Source organism: Cladophialophora yegresii (assembly GCF_000585515.1).
Source record: "Cladophialophora yegresii CBS 114405 chromosome Unknown aczIN-supercont1.7, whole genome shotgun sequence".
NCBI classification, from domain to species: Eukaryota; Fungi; Ascomycota; class Eurotiomycetes; order Chaetothyriales; family Herpotrichiellaceae; genus Cladophialophora; species Cladophialophora yegresii.
This window is the reverse complement of record NW_006913051.1, coordinates 2,228,530-2,248,927: the sequence shown is the minus strand read 5'-3', so window position 1 is coordinate 2,248,927 and position 20,398 is coordinate 2,228,530. Positions and strand designations below refer to the sequence as shown.

The following is a 20,398-nucleotide window of genomic DNA, read 5'->3' as shown; positions in this document are numbered from 1 at the left end:
AATGGCACAGACACAGACACAGAACAAGAAGCAGACGCAGACACCTACATCCCCGTCTACACCCACATCCCACGTCTCCATCCAAAGCCGCGCCCTGAACGAACATCAAATTACCCTTCTCGTGCGAAAACTCGAATGCCACCTCCCGTGCTCGATCCCTCTACTACGACGGATTCAATCCCATCTACAGCGGGAATGTGCATCGACGACTGCGCGCATCTTCGTCGCTGCCGTGCGTGGCGATCACAACGCCAGCGCCAGCACGAGATCCGACCCTGAACCACCCGAGCACGAGCACGAGCACGAGCACGAGCACGAGCGTGTTCATCAATGGGACCTCGACCTCGGCGCTTGGTTGAATCTCGAACCCCAATCACAATCGCCCGACACCGACACCCCCGACCCCTGGATCGCCGCACACATTGACCTCGTCAACGCAGGCCAAACGCAGGTCTGGGTGTTCGGGAGCTGGGAGGCGGCGTCGTCGACCTCGGGCAATGAGGCCGCATCATCATCTTCTACGGACACGGATACGGATCCACACCCCCATCCCCATGCGTTGCTGCACAAAGGCCTCCTGAACGCCCTGTTCACATATATCTCGCGCCACCTGATCCCCTTACTCCCGACTAACCCGCCGGAAGAGTGGCTCTCCCTGGCCGCCACAGGGAAATACCTCAGCAGGCCGTACTCGAGGGATAAAGTCCTCTTCGGCGCCGTGAGCGACAAACTGTGGCACCTTTTTCCCGAGGGGGCCCGCACGAGGACCGACGCCGGGTATTGGAAGTATTTGTTCCGGAGGGACACAAGTTCCAGTCCCACCTCGAGTACGGCTCCGCTACCGCCCGGATACCGCTTCGGCGCCATGCAGGACGCGCACCTCCAACTCGTGCTGGATCGCACGCCCATCCCGCGCACGCTGGGCACGTTGCGCCAACTCGTTTCGATAGGTGTGTTCCACGAGGAAGGCACTGTGCCTGTGGGATGGGGCTTCCTGGGCAAGGACGCGAGTCTGTCGTCGTTGCACACGGAAGTCGAGCATCGCGGACGGGGGCTCGCCGTCAGTTTGGGGGCCGAGTTGTGGAGACGTCAGCAGGAGCAATTACAGAGCGGACAGGGTGGCAAGGCGGATAGGGCAGAGCGAGGGGGAGGCGCCGTGGACGAGGTGGCTCAAGAAGCAAACAAGACCTCAACTTCAACGCCTCCGCCGTGGTGGGGACACGCCGACGTGAGCCAGCACAACGGGGCAAGCCGGCGGGTCATGGAGAAACTGGGCGGCCGGCCGGCTTGGATGGTCATGTGGACGGAGATGGATATGCGGGTGTTGTTGGCCTTGGAGGAGTAGGGGGTGGTCGTGGTCATGACCATGACATGGTGGGCGGGGGGTGAACTGCACTGGGGGTGGTGTGGACGGACGGACGAGATGTCGACATGTCGTCGTAGTTGCTGAGCGCGGCAGAGGGGGAGAAGGTCGTGGAGGAGATAGGAGGTAAGGGGGGGACTCTACTATAGCACGCGCACCCAGCTACAATACGCTCAGTACAGACACCAGACGACCGTGTACTTGGCTCCATCTCAAGGGAGACAACCCGAATACTTTGGTCTTGAGACTGTACTCTCGCTGGCTTGATTTCTATTTCTGATACCACAAGGCGCAGACTCTAATTAGTGGTCGTAGTGCTCTCGCACTCAGATCCACGGGCAGATATACCGTACGATATGATACGCTCGATACTCGTATAACTTGATTGACAAGTCATGTTGTGGTTGTCCTTGTTTCGCACCTTGATCAACGGCAGGCGGCACACTCTACGATATGATATGGTGGGTATAAACTTCATTATCAGATCATATTGTGGTCATTCGTCGCATTAACAAGGCATATATAGGCTCTAGTGGTTCTTGCTCTTGCGCACGTTGATCAAGAGGCAGGCGGCAAAGTGTGTGGCACAATATGCTCGGTATAACTTCATTAACAAATCATATTGTGGCCATCCGCGGCGTTAACAAGGCATATTAGATAGAACATAGTGGTCATCTTTCTTTCTCACATTAGTCAACGAGCGGAAACACAGTACTACGTGCTGCTCGGTAAAACTTCATTAACAATCGTATTGTGGCCAATCGAGGCATTACTTGGGGAGGAAACCACTCCATGTATCATTCATCGTGTCCCGACCTCGGGCTGATTGGCAGCCGGTCATATAGACAACTGTGTCCCATTTCATTCATATACAGTCCTGACCACGCTCTCTCGTCCGTGATCACGCTGGGCGGGAGCAGCGAGAGTAGCCTCAACTCACTCTCTTCTTGCCCTGCCCAATACTGCGTACGTCATCATAACTTGTCGTCACTCCCCTCTGTCTGTCCGGCCTCGACGCGCCGCAGTTTCTCCTGGTGTTCCACGTTGGCAATGGCGCTCTGCAATGCGCTGGTCAAGTCGAGGTGGAAGAACGGCCTGTTCAAGCCGTGCACGACGGCCACCTTCTTCACCGACGCCGCCCTGGCATAAGCTTTGCTGTCTGTGATCTCCTTGGCCAGGTCATTGTCGTGGCTTGACGTCGACGAGTGCGAGTCATCCTGGTATCGATCTGCCTGGGTAATATCTTCACCCTTGGATCGACTCCGTGGACGGCCGTGTTCCTCGTCGTGGCCGTGGTGGGAGCGACGGCGGTTCGCTTCAGCTTCGGCGGCTTCGGCGGCGGACTCGGAGCCGCCGATCTCGGCGACGCTGAAGATGGGTTTCCAGCGGTGGATTTCCTGTTGCGGCACCGTGGGGAAGCCAAAGCCGGCGGAAGCGAGGGCGCGCTTGGTCCATCGGTTGTTGATGTTGGCGAGGTGCCATTGCACGGGTTCCGGGCTGGCGTAGCGATCCAGTTGGTTACGGATGTCGATCAGGTCCTGCACGCTCGTCACGTCGACGTTGTTGACCGCCTGGAAGTCCAAGATCACCGCTTTGAGAGTCGGCAGGTGCGAACGGTCTGCTTCGGTCTTGCCTCTCCTGGGGCCGGGGTTGTTCCAGGGGCGGTCACCGGGCCGTGGCCACGAGTCGGGGTTGGTTCGTCTTGTATGCTCGAAAACATATTCGACGAGGTAATCCGTGTAATGGCTGGCGTTAGGATAATTGAACCCTTCACTGAATCGATAGATGAAGATGCCTGGATAAGGAGATTCCACATGGATAGATGGGTTGGAGCCGTCGTTGTGGTCCAGTGGTAGAAAGATGTTTCGCTCGGCCGAGTCACTGGGTCTCGGCTGGTCGTGGAATTTGTCCTCGATCAGATGGTCGCCGATGACGGAGTGGACCTTGACCTTGCCAACAAAATGACCATGTGCCTTCACCACGCGGTAGAGGAGGACAGCGGCACTGACGCTAATCGTCGAGTAGATGCCGTTTTCGATCGAGGAGAAGATAGTGACAAAAACGCCGAGCAAGAAGATGATGACTTCTAGTGGAGAAACGCGCCAGAACTGGTAGAGGACATTGGGAGGCGTGGGCAAATCGAGGACCGCATGGATGATGACGGCTGCGAGTGCGGCATTCGGGATGTAGAAGAACATGGCAGGCAGGGCGTAGAGAGCCAGCAGCACTACAATTGCGGTAATGACACCGGCAAAGGGCGTTCGGACACCTGCCTTGGACTTGATCGCCGTCCTCGAGAAAGAACCAGTCGCAGGATAAGCTCCGAGGAAGGGTCCAAGCAAGTTCGTGACTCCAATGGCGACAAGTTCCTGTGATGGATTGATCGTGTAGTTGTTGATCCGGCCAAAGGACTTGGAAATGGCAATATGCTCGATAAGCAGGACAATGACAGATGCAGGCAGTTCGCTAGCAAAGTAGCCGATGATTTCGGTGTTGACGGTCGGAACGGCGGCGTGCTTGAAGCCACGGGGGACGTGTCGCAAAAGTTGGAACTTGGGCTTCTCGCGGTGATGTCGGTTGACCAACCAGGCGATCAGGATGTACAGGCAAAGCACAAACGCCGTCCGGAGAGTGCTGAGGAAGAAGAACAACTTGGCCCGATGAGGCATCTTCTTTGCGCACCGGTTCAGCGTAAACCGAATCAGATACAGCATGGCCAGCGCCGTCAGACCGATTGCGGCGTCGAGTTTGGTATGGCCAAGATATTTCAAGGTGTTGATGACAACTAGATAAGTAGAGGCGCGGGTATTGAAACCTTTGACCTTGATACCCATCAAAGTAGGTACCTGACCGACCGCAATGTTGATGGCGGAGCCCGTAATGAAGGCAGAAATGGCCGTCAAAGGGATGAAGTTGACGATCCAGCCGCACCTGATGAGCCCGATAAAAGAGATGATGGCTCCGGCAATGACAGCCAAAGCCGACGCAATGATGTGTCCGGGGACTTCGGGGTGCTCTTCCTGGACCTTGTTGACAACATTGCCCACGATGGTGGACATGACGGCGACGGGACCGATCGTGATATCCTTCGAGGTAGCAAAGAACCAGTAGATGAGTACTCCCATGAAGGAGGAGTAGAGTCCGTACTCGGGAGGCAGCTCAGCCAGTTTGGCGTAGGCCATACTTTGAGGAACCACCACGGCACCGACAGTAATACCGGCGACCAAATCTCCAATCAACCATTGGGTATTGTATCGCATAATCCAATGGGTAAACGGGAAGAGGCTGCGCCCGTATGCAATCCATTGATGTCGGGTAGGGAAGAGGTCTTTGATCCAGTCGATAGTCCGAGGCTCGTCCTCGACGTATGAATCAGCGGTACTGACGGAATATGTTGACTCGCCGCGGGTCACAGTAGTATCATTGCGATAGTCGACCTTGATGCCGAGTACTTTGGCCAAACCGTGACCGACTTTTGAGCGAGTGGACGCCATGGTCACGTCCAGCAGGCCTTACAGAGGCTGGTAGAACGTTTTTCCAACGGACGAACCTAATGGGGGCTCGAAATATGTAGTGAAGGCCAACAACCTTTTCTAAAAAGACGGCCGTGGGAGAGGTGGTCAATGCGTATATATGGCAGGGAGTGGCGTCAGAGTGGACTTTTCCTCAGAGTTTGAGCCCTAGGGTCGGTGCAGATTGGCTTTGGCACGCCCTATTCCTTAGGGAGATACAGATCTGATTTGGCCCCTGCACGCGCTGATTACGGGTCCAAGCAGTGGTTAGGTATGCCAAGCCCGATAGTGTGGGTGCGTGGCCACAGGCGGAGACTCGAGGGTCGCGACAAGTACCGGGGTGAAACGTAGCGGCTTCGTGGCTTGCGGGCTTCCAGGGCCTACCTCGGACCCTCGAGAAAACGGTCAGCCGGTCGACGTCGAGATCGAATGAGAATATATTGATGGTGCCAGCGTTTTAGAAAGTATGGTCTGCAGTGAGAAAATAAAGGAGCCGTAGGTGTCTGTCTAGACACCCTCGAGAAGACTAATCGAGCGCCTCAAGGTTAGAAGCTCATAGGTGATGCGCAGCTGCCGCCTCGAACGGCAGGGATCGTGGGGAGTTTGTCCGAGGAGTTATATATGAATAAGGAGATTGGACGAAGCGTGCAATGCAGTTTCCGCCCACGCAAACCGCCGAGGTAGCAACAAGCGACGGCCATGCGGGCGTCAGGGAACAGCTAATAAGCGAGATCTCGACCAGCATGACAACCTTCAAGAGGCATCAGAGGGGATCTGGACGATCCTCGACCGGGGCGTTGATGCAAACCCAGTAGAACTTTGCACCGCAGCTGCGGATGGGACATATGGAGTCAGCCGCGATGGTGCAATCGAAGGCGTGCTGCCGCTAGGGTCTCCGTTTTGAACGCTGAGGTCGTCCTCATCGTGAGTCGCCGCCAGTTTGCTCAATCGGCGCATTGGCAGCACGAATCGCAAGGGCCTTGCAAGGAGACAAGGTCTCATGGAGATGGAACAAGCACCCAGTCTTAGCAGGGTCAAGCATGGTGGCTGTTGTTCCCAAGAAGGCTTTGCTGCCCAAGCACCAGATGCATTCTCGCAGCTGCTGGTCAGTGGTTACGCACGATAGCCGAGACCGTTATACAGCGAAGAGCCAAGTCCCTATCATCTGCTGCAGATGGGCTGTACCCGGTAGCAAGTGCTCGTGGCGAGACCCGACACATTCCACGCTCGCCGTTTCGTTCTACTCGTAAGTCCGCAAATGGTCGGAGCATGTCGTCGGTGCTGAGGCGTGCTCGACGAGGGCAGCAAGATCCAGCTGGTCATGCGTGGATCATGATCGTCATGCCTTTTGCCGCTGCCGGCTGTTACTGTGGTAGAGCCTCCATCAGCCGGTAGACTTTGCAGCTCCGCAACTGAACCACGAGTTTTCTGCACATCTTCTCGATACCGGCTCAGTGGCGGGGTACTGAAACACCATTCTACCTTTTCGCATGCACTGCTATCTAACGTGGTTAGCTGTGATATTGCGGACAAAGTGTGTGCGTGGTACTCAAGAGATCTCTTACTCGAGCGAAATGGCGTGCTCGGTCTCCAGTTGCGACTGCAAGGCTTGACGTCTGTGCGGTCGAATCAGAATCGCTCAACGTGCATGATGCCAGGTTCCTGGCTTGTCCATTTGTGGGATAGATATGCAATCCAAAAAAGATCCAATGAACCATCCAATCATCCCAAGCCTCTCGGCCGGGTGGATGTCCGCTAAATGCTGATGCAATCTGCGCCATAATGATCCCATCCTCACCTCCTGGGCGTGCGAGCATATCAGAGCGCGCGCGCTCACCCTCGCTCGCTTCGATGACCTCTTTCTTCCGCGTAGAGAACGAGCGCCACATGGTTTTGAAAGAATTTCGATCGCCTTCCCCACTCGACAGAAACAAGATCGAGGGAAAAAGGAAGAGGCGAGGTGAAGTGAAGTCACAGTGAGTTTGAAGTGACAGAGACGTAAAAAAGATAACGAAGCCGAAATCCGGTAGATTTTCCGTTTCGGTTGACCGCTTTTTGGGCACATGTGCCAAGGAAAGCATGGTTGAAGTGTGTCTCCAAACATGCCACTCCGGGGTTCAGCCACCGGCGCCAGGCTCGCCATGCTCGTGTTGCCCTCTGCCTTTACGTAGTGGTAGATTCAACTATGGAGGATGCGAGTCACGTTTGCTCCTGCTTTCCAGCGTCGAGACCCTTTCACATGCCAATCTCGCCGTAAACATACCACAGTACTCCGTAGAGCTCCTTGTTTACACTCCGCGTGCCGCCTACTAAAAAACCCCTGGAAGGCCGGCCATAGGCTGTACCTCTGGGCTTGCTCCTTGAGCAGGGGAGGCACTTCCTAAGATCCGTACCAAACTCCGTTGTCGAACAGTATCCAGCACTGACGAGACGTGTGTCCGTCGTCGGATCTACTTTCGATCTCTTGTTTTAGCATGCTCCACGCACTCAGGTGCGCGAGCCTGGAGGGCTCGAAGCCATAAAAATACCTAGCCACACCAATAACAGACGGACTACAGTCATGTGCTACTCGTCACATTATGCTCTGTCATGGGTTGCGACTACGGATGTCTTTATCAGTAGGACACGGAACTTAGGTGAACGGCGGTAGTTCAATTGTGCGTATTCTTGTGGTAGACACTTGGGCGCATCAGTAGCGAGTGCCACTGCGCTCCTAGGTCTATACAGTATGTGATCTTCCGAGCGTTGGCAGGTGTTCTTCTTTCCCTGCTCACCACCCGTTCCATGTCCTGATTCTATCATGCAACTGCAAGTTCATCTAATCTGTAATGCACCTGCTGAGATCCAAGGCGAACACCTCGAGTCTGGTCGCGGTCGCAATCGAAGCATGGCTCCGCTCTGCCCCAGTGAGACTCCAGAGGTGGAAACCTTTCCACCCAAACGCCTGTGTTCACCGATTGTCCACCACTCCATGCGCCATACCATGCCCATTGGATTACACCGGTGATCCGATATCAAATGCAGGAATATCTCACGGTCGCTAATGCTTCGGAATCATCCACTTGTGGCATCGGTCATCTCATCACATCTTCGACGGCCGTGTATCCATTCGTCTCTGCGTGTCTCGTTGCCACGTCGCCTGAGTTGTCTCTTCACTGGGATGCGCATTGCACTCTCTCGGCACCAGCGGGAATGCCGTCTTCGTCGTCTTCGTCAGTGGCGCCATGAGCCCGTGCGTGCTGGCGCGGGTCCACTTCTTCCAGGTCAAAGTCTTCCACCATGCCATCAGCAGGTGGCAACTTCTGTTCCATGCGAGGCGGTAGCACTTGTTCGAGGAGCGGGAGATTTTGACTGTTGATTGTCGACTTGTCGGGGAATTTTACGTCGAATTGGATGTACAGGTTGCCGAAGTCATGGTGTCTTAGCGACGGCATTCCCTGACCTTTGATCACCTTGATGGACCCTGAAACAGGTTAGTCGAGTAAGTTCTGTGAATGCTGGACATTAAGTAAACTTACCAGGTGTGATAGGCTCGCCTGGGTAGATGTTGACAGTCAACCACCGGTCATCAAGATGCTCAATGTAGATCTGACCACCGGCCAGCGCGGTCAACAGATCGATCTCGGCATGGTAGAAAAGATCATCGTCCTTCCGTTGGAATCGTGGATGGGGTTTCTGTTCGATTTCGAACACGACATCTCCGGCGAGCACACCGGGCATCTGGTCACCTTCCCCACGGAATTCGATCTTGTGGCCGCTCTTGACACCACGATCGACGTGAACGTGGAGGACCTTGCGCTCCACGACAGTCTTCTTACCCATGCAGCGCTTACATCGGTCACGCTCGCGGATGGTCTCACCTTCTCCCTGGCAATCGGGGCAAATTGTCTGGAAGCGCTGGATCATGGGTCCCATCTGTCTCATCATAGTCTTCATACCCGCACCATTGCAACCGGCGCAGGTTTTGACGGCACCCTCCTTGCCTCCGCGGCCATCGCACTGCGGGCAGATGACAGACTTCTGAAGTGCCAATTTCGAGACTTTTCCTTTGTAGATGTCCTCCAACGACACTTTATGGACGTGGTGGATTGTTCTTGCTTTCTTTGGGCCAGTCTCACGCATGCCGCCTCCAAACATGCCCCCGAAGGATGAGCCGCCACCAAAGAATTGTGCGAAGAGGTCTTCTGCAGCCATGCCACCGCCGCCCATGCCTCCTTGCTCTAGGCCTTCCTCGCCATATTGGTCATAGAGGGATCGTTTTTGAGGGTCGGAAAGGACTTCATATGCTTTGGAGAGGTCTTTAAACTTTTCGGCCGCATCCGGGTTGTGTGCATTCTTGTCTGTATGTTGTCAGTCTTGCACCACAAGAACGGCTCACAAAGACGTGCTTACCAGGATGATGCTTCAGAGCGCCCTTCTTGTAGGCCGTTTTCAGTTGAGCCTCTGTAGCCGTGACTTCAACCTGGACAACTTAGTTGGCACTATCCCAGCCTCGCGGCGAGAAATCCTCAGACTTACCCCGAGGATGTCATAGAATTTCGTCTCCTTGACCATCTTGCTAGATTCCTTTGTTGAGCACGGGGATCGATATTCTGGACCGACTTTGGTTGTAGCAGAATAAGGCAAGGTGGAAAGCGTAAAAGATTTGTGTGTCAGCGCGGAGAGAAAGTTGAGAGGCGAGCTGCGCCGATCGCGGTGGAGAACAGGAAGTGAAGGTGAACTGTGAATGAGGTCGCAAGCGCTGGATGGATGTTGAGGCCGTAAGACTTGTGCTGGTACAGGCTCTGGGTCTTGCTTTATGAGTCTAGGTTCTCGCAAACACTGGCAATGGGTATTGTTTATCTGTCAGCGACCCTCCGCAGTCTATCGTGAGGCACGATAATCCCTGTGAAAAAGTGCATCACAGCCTTCTGCCAGGCGCTTCGATCAGATTCCGTAGGTTTCTCCGACTTTAGCGAAGAGATCTGACCAACGCCGATCCGTTCAAGTTGCGGAATCCATTGTTTTTCTATCCAATGATTCGCTGACGCAGCGCCTTCCTTCCCCACAAAAAAATTATGAGCAGAAAGTGCATTCTCAACCGATTACTTCGTATTACTGTGTACTTGAATACCGAATAAGTGAATACTGACTTTGTTATATGAGCCATTCAAAGAAACAAATATCAAATGAACTACCCGATGCACCTACGCATACGGGTTCCAACTCGACAGAACGTTATAACTGTTCAGCACCACGTTTTCCCGAACCTGACGCGTTATCAAGGAGAGCAACGCTGTCTTGAGCTGAAACACCATGAATCCACCTTGCAGCCGCGAGTCATTAGGCGGATATGCGGCTGAGCAGCAATCCGCGCAGCCATATAATCTCGATTTGTCTCGGCACCAAGTACTATGTACACTACCAGAGTTCAAATCACCCGAGAATGAGCATGTGTTTACTCGCAGCCGTACCGATTTTCCGAAATACACCAACATACTCCGTACGCGCTGCTCATTTGCTGAACGTGTTCACAGGCAACCGATAAACATCAATTGTCCAGTACGGCCGTCTCGTCCCCTCCCACGCCTTGCTGCCATGCAAATCTGCAGGAACATCAATATCCTCCCACGTAGTCTCAAACCCAGCTTCATGAAGATCGATCTCGGCGACCCTAGTGTACACGTCGTAACAGATCTGCCTATCCGCACCAAGCCCGTTGTACCAGCCGAACCTGCCTTCTGGAGTAAGTAGCTGGACCACGTACTCCGAAAAGAACTCCTTCAGCGCCGAATAATTTTCCGCAAAAGTATCATAGTAGATGGCATCCAGCTGCACGCCCTCGTCCACCAACTTTGGCAGCACATCCTGCCATCGGCCTTCGTGAATGACAACACCAGGCTTGTCGTACCATCCCTGCTCGCGCAACCGGGCTTGTACTTGCGGATGCGCCTCAACGATATGATGTTCAGCAGGGTCGTGGGTCTGGATCGCCGTGTCGACAAGGCCCATCCCATGCCCAACGTTCATCACCCTAAGTCTCTTCTTGGGTATCAAGGTCTCTGCGTGTCGTTGCATTATCGCCAGTTCCCACTGCATCATGACGGCGTTCGACGATGAATCTAGCAGAATGCCAGGTTTGTACCGCAGCTGGCTCTTCAGGTACGCGCGGTTGTCTAGCGAGACGTCGTCCAGAACCTCTGCCTCCACGACCTCTTCGACCGCTGTGGCGTCTTCCGACGAAAGTTTCTGTTTCTTGACGGCCGGCTGGTCGCCACTCGTCGCATCGTCTTCGTCATCTTCCTCCTCGTCCTCATCGTCCAAGCCAAGCGCTTCCATCTTCGCGAAGAGGAGTTCCGCCCGCACCCCGGCCTCGACCATCATCTCGTAGATCTTGCTCTGTCCCAGCCGGAGCGCCACGCACCCGGGCGTTTCGTCCTCTTTATTCAGATCGTTCCATATCGCGCCATTCTCCAGGAGTAATTCGACTGTCTTGATCGCGTCGTCATCTGCCTCCTTTCCATCCTCGGCTTTTCCGCACGACGCGACTGCGGCGTGCAACGGTGAGGTCGCAACTTGTGCAGTAGGGTCCTGAACGTTGGCAGATCCGTTCTTCAGAAGGATCTGAAGGGCAGGTACGTCGTGTCGCTCTGCGGCGGAAATGATGCGTTTTGCGAGGAGGATATCCTCTTCTGATGCTTGCTCGGCCATGCTTGCTTTACAATGATACTTTTTACCGCGAATACATCGTTGTTGTGCGGAAGTGGAACTTTTGTGCGGGGTTTTTATACGATAAGAAGATTAGATTAGATTAGATATGGTCAACGGTGTCTGCCCATCTGGTTATCCTCATGCGACGTGCGCGATGTCCAGGGCTTCATGCCGTCTTTGCTCTCTTTATACAGTACTGTGATACTTCTCAAGGACTTGATCTATGAACGAAATAGCGTTTGAGCCACTAAATGCCCGACCCACAGTAAGTTGCTTCTCACTAATCCACGAAGCATTCCCACGGCATCCACCTCATGGGATATCAGTATCTCCGGGTACGTTGAATCTCCCTCATTCTTGCCGGCAAACAGTATCGTGCATATGCTAGTCTTGAAACTGTCCGACCCCTACCCAATTGCCATATCTGACCGAAACCTCGCCGTCCCTTCTTCAACCCCTGGAACCATACCTCACTTCGCAGCACCCATCAAACATGCGTGAACCTCAAATCCAACCGGTTCCGCCTCGGCTTCGTCGTGTAAGCGTCCACCTCCTCGATGCCCTCGTCATCCACTATCTCGGTCCTCCAATTCGAGTAAACGCTCGCCACCAACAGTTTGATCTCCTGCGTGGCCAGGTGACTCCCAATGCACATGCGTCCGCCGCTCCCGAAAGCCCAGAACCAGCGATGCATCTCCCTAAGTTGCTCTTCGGAGGTGTGGCTTGGAAGCCAGCGCGTGGGGAGAAAGGTCTCTGGATTAGGGAAGACAACCGGGTTGCGGTGCAAAGTGTATGGCATGGCGGAGACACGGACGCCGCCGGGGATGTTGTTGTATTCACCCAGTGTGTTTCCGCCAGGGACTTGGGGGGAGATACGTGGTTCGATACCCGGGATTGGGGCGTGGAGACGGAGCGTTTCCATCACGATGGCGTGCAGGAGTGGGAGGGCATCTATCTGTTTGGGATCCGGGAGGTTGAAGTCCTTGGCTGGATCGGTGCCCGAGGGGAGTGGCCACTTGATGGGCGGAGTCAGGCCGAGCACTTCCTGCCGGAGTTGGTCTTGGAGAGAAGGGCTTTTGCTCATTTCCCAGGTCAGGTAGGTTAGAGCGATGGCCGAGGTTTCGTGCCCGGCGCCGATCTGGTCGAGCATCTCGCTGTAGATTTCGGCCGTGGTGGTGTCACTGTCGTTGGTGTGCAGGTTCTCGTGTCGAGTCGTAGGCAGAGTGACTTCGCCTACTGCTTTGCCGGCGTTGGGGTCTTTTTCGCGCAGTTTTGTGATGCCCGCCTTGAATTGCTTGTAGACGACCGGATCGTCACCAGGGTTTGCCAGGGCAATGTTTTCACTATCGGACAGATATTTGTCGGCCGCGCGACACATGCCGGCATTCCAATCTTCTAGCAGGACATTCGCCTGATCGACAAAATATGGCACGACCTGCAGCCCGAGCCTCCGAGTCAGCTTCTTCAGCCAGGGTGCTTCAGCTGAGAAGAACTCATAGTCCCTCCTACAATGGTACTGGTGGAGGATATGTCGTCTTTGGGCTAAATCTTGCGTGAAGTTCGTTCCAGCAGACAGGCCAAATTGGTAGGCAGACATAAAATCCATCGCGATGGCATTATGCAGGTCGTGCACGTCTGTCGGTTCGCCCGATTCCGACAGTTCCTGGAGCAGGGGGAGAACACGGGTAGAGAATAGAGCATGAGAATTAGCGGCGACCTGGGGTGATGAGGCAATGTAGGTTTTTGAATAGACATTGGCCATAGTGCGTTTCTTCTGCGAATGAGGTCCGTGGTGGATCGTTGAGAACATGTTCATGACACTGTTGCGTTCATTAATGGGTGCCCGACGTAAAGGCGTCCGGATCGACTCACCCATAGGAACCAAATCGCTGAGGATACCATGCATGTTTCTCCCACCCACCAGCGTAGATGGTCTTGATGCCATTCTCGACACAATTGACGCTCAACTCGTTGGCCCCCATCCGCACGACGGCGCCATGCTTCAAGTGTGCCGTATATGTAACAGCGTTGTTCCTTTCCATGTATCGCTGATAGGTGATCCATAGGTCGCCAAAAATTGGAATCGACCAGTGAGCAGAGGGGATATGTTTCAGAGGATGAAACAGCAAAGGGTGGATGATGAATCTGTACAGGCACAGTACAGCCAGTGAGCCAAAGGCGAGCAATGGGAATGTTGAGAAAGCCATTGTCGCCGGCAGCCGACAGTGAGAGCCGTAAAGTCGACTTCTATCTGACGATCTCTCGTGCAAAGCTTTCTGTCGCTGGGGTTGACGCCTTGCGACTCGATGAACTGAAGGAAGATAACAACAAGTTCTCGGTACGTCGGTTGTAGGCTGAAGACCCGGATCCGACTGTCCAGAGAGCTATATCCCCTTCGATACTTTTGTCACACGGAGATGTGAGCGGCATCAGTCATAAACAGACCAGTCCATACCCCTAATGTCAAGAGTAGACGAACAAGATAGCATCGGCCTTCCATTAGGGAGATTTCCCGCACCTTGCAGTCGGCTGTCGCACATGTCCGTATGCACGACATACTCGACCTTGGCAGGCTGTTGATTGGTCTGGCGGCAGCATGTACCTCGCCATGTTCGCAAGAGAAGCAAGGACACGGATCAAGATATAGGTTGAGAAACATGGGTATTGCGATGCCATGTGAACAGATAGACAGGGCGCTAACGTTCGCTCGAGACAAGGTGGCTGAAGCAACCGTCGACTGACTTTGCAGCAGTGTGATTATCTATCACGTCGTGGTATCGTCTTGTTTGCCCTCTCCCTTGCCCAATGCCGGCTCCTCGTCGCCGCTACTCGAGAAGTCGTCTTCGTCGTCAAAGCCCATAAAGCGTCGAACGAGTGGCTTGGGCTTTGGAAGCAAATGAGCGGGGATCTTTAGCCGATTCTCCAGGACCCAGATCGCATCGGAATCCCCAGCTTCTGCTTCGGCTTTGAGCAGGGACATCTCATCTGTCTCTAGCACCATCAAAGCCTCGTCCCCACTGTCGTCTTCGCTGGCAGCAGCAGACCCTCCACTGCCACTGCTCTCACCTTCTTGCTCTGGAGACAGCTTAGCTTTCCCCTTGTCTTCTTCAGCCATCATAGCCATTTTGACAGCGTTGCGTACATTCTCTCCAACTTCCTCCTTCGTCTCGACCCATTCGTCGCTAAGTCCCTTACGGCGACCATCTTGGCCCTTACCCGCGCGCATATCAGCTTCCCTCTGTTCTGCGAGTTCGATGACCTGTTCCCATCTTTTGCGTCTTTCTTCCTTCTCTTTCCGCTCCATTTCCGGCTTGGTCGCCAGGTACGTGGCCAGATTCTTTGCTTCGGTTATGGTCCGGAGCCGTCGGCCATCCAAGTTGCGAGCACTACCTGTGGCAAGTTCGGCATTCTGGCGCTTCTTACGTGAGGACATACGACCTCCAGCCGCCCGCAGTTGAGACCCGAACCCACCTTTTCCTCCCACCAGTAGTGCGGACATGCGGACGGGGAGGAAACAACTGCCTCCATCCTGTTGACAGGAGGAAATAGCACTCTGATCTCTGAGAGTGATCGTGGATGAGGAGCATATGGGTCGATTTGAGGTGGAGGTTAGGATCAGACGAGTAGAGTCCAGTAAACTGCGTGGCAGTAGCTCTGCGACACTGGCCAATAATTCCTCAGTAGTTGAGGAAGCAGACAAGGGCAGACAAATTGTAGGAGGGAGCGATAAGCCGGGTAAGGACCCAAGCAGGACGTTGACCACGGGTGCCATCATGTGCCGATAGATGCAGAACTAGCTTTCCGACGATGAGGGTGAAAACCGTCGAACTGACAGAGATACGAGTGCTGAAACTATGTTCGTAGAGACGTGGTGGTGGCTTGGTTTGAGGTGAGGCACATGCGACTGTTGGAGATTATTGCAAATCAGCGTGTCACGATGCTGCTTGACGACGGGATCTTGGGGGTTCCTTGCAGCCAAGGTTGAGGGCAAGCGCGGTCTTCTAGCTGCTTCAGGCGGTAGGCTCTTCACTAGAGGCGCCCAGCGAGGGAAGTTTAGGCGGCTAGGGGTCAAAATAGTTAGCGGCTAAAGCCGGGGAGACGCATCGTGGATCACAATCGGCTGAACGGCCGTCAACCTCTCAAACCTCCGGAAACTTCTTCTTCGAGTGGACGCGTCGCAAGAGGCAGTCAACGACTGATAATTGCTCCTTCTCACCGCATACGACACGGCCGGCACTGGATTAAACGACATGGTATCACCCACCAGCAAATCCCGATTGTAAGATGGCCATTGACATCGCCGGCTCATGAATATCCACGAGAACACGCACAACCGCGCACTGGCCCCTGGAGACACTCCACAGATCATCGCGAGGCCACGGGCACGGCCAGCGTGAGATCCGCCCCCGGACAACATTCTCACGATAGCCCTTCTCTCGACGCAAGGAGGAATCCAACTTCCTCATTAATATGCCCTGGCAGCCGCTGCCTCTGTCGTATGCGGTTGCCATCTACCCGTTCCAGCCCTCGGCGTCACCGTCAGAACTGCCTCTTCAGATTGGTGACCAGTTATATGTCATCGAACAAGGCGGCAAAAATGGCGCCTGGTGTCGAGGCTACCTTGTGGCACCGCCCACCATGTTATCTGCATTGACACCCAATGGCAGGACCGCCGGCGATGCCCGCGTCTTCTCTGGCATATTCCCAAGATGCTGCATAGATGTTCGAGAACAGCTGGGCCCTGATGTCGAGACCCTGGTTCAGCCAGGCCAACCCAAGCCATCTGCTCCGGTACCAATGTTGAAGATTGGCGATGAGTCCCCGACCTCAACGAGTGAGCCATTAGTGGACGAAATCACTTCCTGTCTACGAGAATGGTACATTCTTCACCTCCCGGACCTGGTTCTACGGCGACGATACCATCTTCTCAACCATATGTCAGAGACCACCACACGGCTTGACTACGCCAGACGAGAATTGCTCAACGACGTCCTAACCACCCAAGAGAGGATCCAGGTCCGCCATGATGCCGTATGGGACCTGGTTCGAGGGAATAAGATGCTTAGCGGCGAGGTCATTGTCCGCGATCCCGCTCGCCAGGGCAGATTGATGACTTCGCAGGACTCGGCCATAGAGCTAGCGAAGTTGCAGTCGGTCATGAGCGTGCTGAATGCCTCGCCCGTGGAAAAGCCCAAAGCAACCTCACTTCATCATTGTCTGCTCGAGGTTAGGTCAGTTGCCGGCTCCGGAACGGACGCGACATCAATAAATATCGCATTGTATCAAAGGGACATTGATGGGAATCTCAAACCGTTCTCGGAAACATATAGTGCTACTGCCAACGCCAACATGAAGACCCTCTTCTCAGATTTGAGCAATCATGATATTGGCACGAATGGTCGCTTGTATTTGGTCGTCAAGGTTGTGGTTTCTGAGCCTCCTAGGAAGCCCAAAAGAAGCGTTTCCACTAGGCCACCGTCACGGAATGGGACTCTACTCGGTCAACGGCAACTGTCTCTGAACAAGCGAAGGTCGAGTTTAATGTTCGGAAAGAAAAGGAATGCCGAAAGACCCCAGCCGGCTCAAAACGGACGAACAACACCCCAGTCGCAAGACAGATCATCGACCCCATCAATCATCGAAGAAGAGGAAGATGGTCAGAGCAAGCCAGCAGGTCCACCCGTTCCTCGAACTGTCGGGGTTGGCGTTCTAGACACCGCGAGTATTATGAGAGAGCGCCAGCCGCGCGAAGAGAGTGTTACAATCTGGTCCCTGTCACAGCGCGATGACGAGAAGGGTGCCGAGTCTCACCCGGTAGAGTCCCAGCTCCTGGACAGTGCCGGCAAAGGTCTAATTGTGTCGGGCCAAATCTCTACCGTGAATGTGACCGTGACACCTTACACCGCTCCAGATGCGGACACCCTGATCAAGAACACTCCGACCTCAATGCACATGGTCACCAAGACCCAAAAGATTGGATTCTCCGAAGCACCGACCAAGCCTCGTACGGACATTTACCTGACTTTGAGCAGGGCTGTGCTTGCCCCCGGCTCATTTCTGTCCCATCCCGAAGTGAACGTGGCGCCGATCAAAGCGCATTCGCCTCAGAATCTCCAACTTACCATGGAGGTTCGTGATAATGCTGGACGACGTGTCGAGCATTGCATCTTCCCATCCTCGAATGGCGCGGGAGTAACAGCCTTCCGGACAAATGCTGTGGAGCTGGACCACAGATGGGATCAGACACTTTGCCTGCGAGTACCTACCGAAAAAGTGCCCGAAAGTCACCTGGTCCTGAGCATCGCGGATGCACCTGAGTTCCCATTTGCGTTGGCTTGGCTGCCGTTATGGGACAAGCAAGCCTTCGTCAGTGACGGCAAACATTCACTTATTCTCCACGCGTACGACAAGATTACATCCAGCATTGTTCAAGGGCGTGGCGCCTACTTGTCCCTACCCTGGAACAACGCCAGTTATAAGACTATTCATGAGGGAGCCTTGGCCACGATCGCATCGCTGGAAGTTTTCACTCACCTTTGCAGCACGGAATATTCCCAGCATCGCAACCTGGTCAGCCTCACTAACTGGAAGCACCAGACATCGGTTCAGCTGTTGGATATACTCCAGAAGCTGACTTTTGTTCCAGAAATCGAGATTGTCAAGCAGCTCAAGGAGGTATTAGATGCTTTGTTCGGCGTCCTGGTGCACAAATCAGGCGAGTCAAAGTTCGAAGACTTGATCTTTAACGACATTGTGTGGGTGCTTGGAATTGTCCATGACAGAAGATTCAATTTGGGCCCTCTGATTGAACAGTATACCGAGAACCATTTCCGCTTCCCATACGCCGCATCTTGTCTCATCCGCAGCTTTACGCGGCTGTTACAGAGTGTATCAGATCCTCAGAGTGCTCGCGACATGAGAGCGCTTTTTAAAGTTGGCAAGAATTTTATGAGAATCCTCATCATCTCCTACCAGCAGCGACGTTTCGGTTCCCAGCAGAGAGATGGCGACGAGAAGCACTCCAATTTCAAGGAAGACATGCAAGCAATCCTGTTTGGACTGCAGATGATGATGCGAAGCGAGACACCGGCCCTTGTCGGCAGCAAGACCCTGCTTGTCCAGAAGTTCCATGATTGGCTTCCGGAACTGTTGCCAGCTTTTAGCAAGGAAGAGGTCCTAAATGTCGCGGTTGACTTCATGGACGCATGCGAGGAAGCCACCGGGAAGCTCCTCTTGTACAGGATCATCCTAATCTTGAACTACACCAAGCTAGACCAGATCTGGGTCGACGAAAGAGATCGGAGGTTATTGGTTAAGAGCTGTCTAAGGTGGCTGACGCCGTTCTGGACCCCTAACGACGGAACGGAGGACTGGCGGGAACAGGTGCGACTATGCTGCTCGGTTGTCGCCGAGCTCACGCGTTTTCCTACTCACCACCTCCACGATTTCATGCCGAGACTCATCTCTGCGTACAAAGCCATTGCAGAGCAAGGTACTGCCAGGCGGCGATCACTATCCCTCCTCTTCCCAGACTCCTACCCGTTCACGACGAAGCCATCCGAAGCCAATGATCAGTTCGATGAAACGCTGCTTGAGCTGTCGTCCCTCATATCTACTATCGCAAAGATCCGACCACCTTCAACCCTGAAACTTCAAGGACCAGAACTGTCGAACTACATTACCTCGACGCTCGCCGTGTTACGATCACTCCTGGGGAACGACGCCTTCCCCACAACATGGCTCAGTTTGCACATCTATCACCACTCCTCGGCCCTCACGATTTTGAACCATCTCTCCACACTCCTTGTCTCATCATACCTTCCAAAGCCAGAAGACGCTGACAGCTTTGACATGCAACTATGGAAGTCCTTCCTCGATACCCTCCTCCTTCTTGTCTCTTCACCAGCCCTCACGCTCGAACTCTTCCCGGAACAAAAACGCCGCGCTGTGTGGAAGATTGCGGGCGACGTTCGTCAATCTGGAGCGGACCTTCTCCGCCGAGCTTGGGAAAGTCTCGGCTGGGAAGCCACGGCGGACGACCAGCGGAGGTACAACATCCGCAAGCTGGGCGGGTATCAAGTGCAGTATGTGCCCAGCCTCGTGGCCCCCACCATCAGTCTCTGTCTGAGCATGCACGAAAGCCTTCGAAAGGTGGCCGTCGAAGTGCTCCAGACCATGATCGTCAGCGAGTGGGCGCTCAGCGAGGACCTGGAGCTGATCGAGACTGAAATCATCGGCGCCCTCAACTCGGTTCTCAAGGCCAAGCCGGCGACCGCGAACGAGGCGTTGAGCCGCAAAATCTTCATCACGGAGTTGCTCGAGCTGTTCTCCACGATAGCGAATCAGCCGGATGATGCCTTGTGGACGGCGCTCGAAGAATTGGTGGGCACGGTCGAAGAACTCGTTGACCTGCTCACCAGCACTGAGTCCGACGACGACCAGATTGCGAGGAATCCGGCAGACACGACGAACCATAAAGGCCATGACAGTGGCAACCACCAGCGGACCGCCAGCAAGGAGTCTCAAAACTCCGAGGCGAAGGAACTCGCCCGTGCCAGGAGAAGCATTGATGGTCTGTCGCCCTCATCTCAGCAGCAGAGGCAGCAGCATGGTCGCGAGAGGGAGTATGGAGTCCACGCACTGGAGTGCTACAAGCAGCTTGCCGAGGAGTACGAGAGGAGCGGCGACTACAAGAGGCTGGCAAAGACGCACAGGGCGATTGCGCGAATTCACGAGGCCCGAGCAGCGAGTCGACTTCGTGGGCGGGACGTCGTGAATGGATCTCGCCAAGTCGGGAGGGATACAGACGGAGAAGACGATGAAGGGTAGGTGC

The 20,398-nt window shown here is 54.4% G+C and overlaps 7 protein-coding genes across 7 annotated transcripts; 2 read left to right on the top strand and 5 right to left on the bottom strand.

The window, feature by feature from the left end:
* Position 1: 1 nt before the first annotated feature.
* On the top strand, positions 2-1,345 carry A1O7_09918 (uncharacterized protein; the record flags this gene model as incomplete). Its single annotated transcript, XM_007763902.1, has 1 exon — positions 2-1,345. One exon carries the CDS (start codon positions 2-4, stop codon positions 1,343-1,345), a length of 1,344 nt encoding a protein of 447 aa, XP_007762092.1.
* Positions 1,346-2,337: 992 nt separating this feature from the next.
* Positions 2,338-4,857, bottom strand: A1O7_09917 (SulP family sulfate permease; the record flags this gene model as incomplete). Its single annotated transcript, XM_007763901.1, has 1 exon — positions 2,338-4,857. One exon carries the CDS (start codon positions 4,855-4,857, stop codon positions 2,338-2,340), a length of 2,520 nt encoding a protein of 839 aa, XP_007762091.1.
* Positions 4,858-8,027: 3,170 nt separating this feature from the next.
* On the bottom strand, positions 8,028-9,429 carry A1O7_09916 (DnaJ like subfamily A member 2; the record flags this gene model as incomplete). Its single annotated transcript, XM_007763900.1, has 4 exons — positions 8,028-8,338; positions 8,394-9,215; positions 9,268-9,337; positions 9,394-9,429. 4 exons carry the CDS (start codon positions 9,427-9,429, stop codon positions 8,028-8,030), a joined length of 1,239 nt encoding a protein of 412 aa, XP_007762090.1.
* Positions 9,430-10,368: 939 nt separating this feature from the next.
* Positions 10,369-11,565, bottom strand: A1O7_09915 (uncharacterized protein; the record flags this gene model as incomplete). The annotated part of the gene is made up of 1 exon (XM_007763899.1): positions 10,369-11,565. One exon carries the CDS (start codon positions 11,563-11,565, stop codon positions 10,369-10,371), a length of 1,197 nt encoding a protein of 398 aa, XP_007762089.1.
* Positions 11,566-12,052: 487 nt separating this feature from the next.
* A1O7_09914 (uncharacterized protein) lies at positions 12,053-13,772 on the bottom strand (the record flags this gene model as incomplete). Its single annotated transcript, XM_007763898.1, has 2 exons — positions 12,053-13,385; positions 13,438-13,772. The coding sequence occupies 2 exons, from the start codon at positions 13,770-13,772 to the stop codon at positions 12,053-12,055; spliced, it is 1,668 nt and encodes a 555-aa protein (XP_007762088.1).
* A 557-nt stretch (positions 13,773-14,329) lies between these two features.
* On the bottom strand, positions 14,330-15,337 carry A1O7_09913 (uncharacterized protein; the record flags this gene model as incomplete). Its single annotated transcript, XM_007763897.1, has 1 exon — positions 14,330-15,337. One exon carries the CDS (start codon positions 15,335-15,337, stop codon positions 14,330-14,332), a length of 1,008 nt encoding a protein of 335 aa, XP_007762087.1.
* A 698-nt stretch (positions 15,338-16,035) lies between these two features.
* A1O7_09912 (uncharacterized protein) lies at positions 16,036-20,394 on the top strand (the record flags this gene model as incomplete). Its single annotated transcript, XM_007763896.1, has 1 exon — positions 16,036-20,394. One exon carries the CDS (start codon positions 16,036-16,038, stop codon positions 20,392-20,394), a length of 4,359 nt encoding a protein of 1,452 aa, XP_007762086.1.
* Between the last annotated feature and the right edge of the window lie 4 nt (positions 20,395-20,398).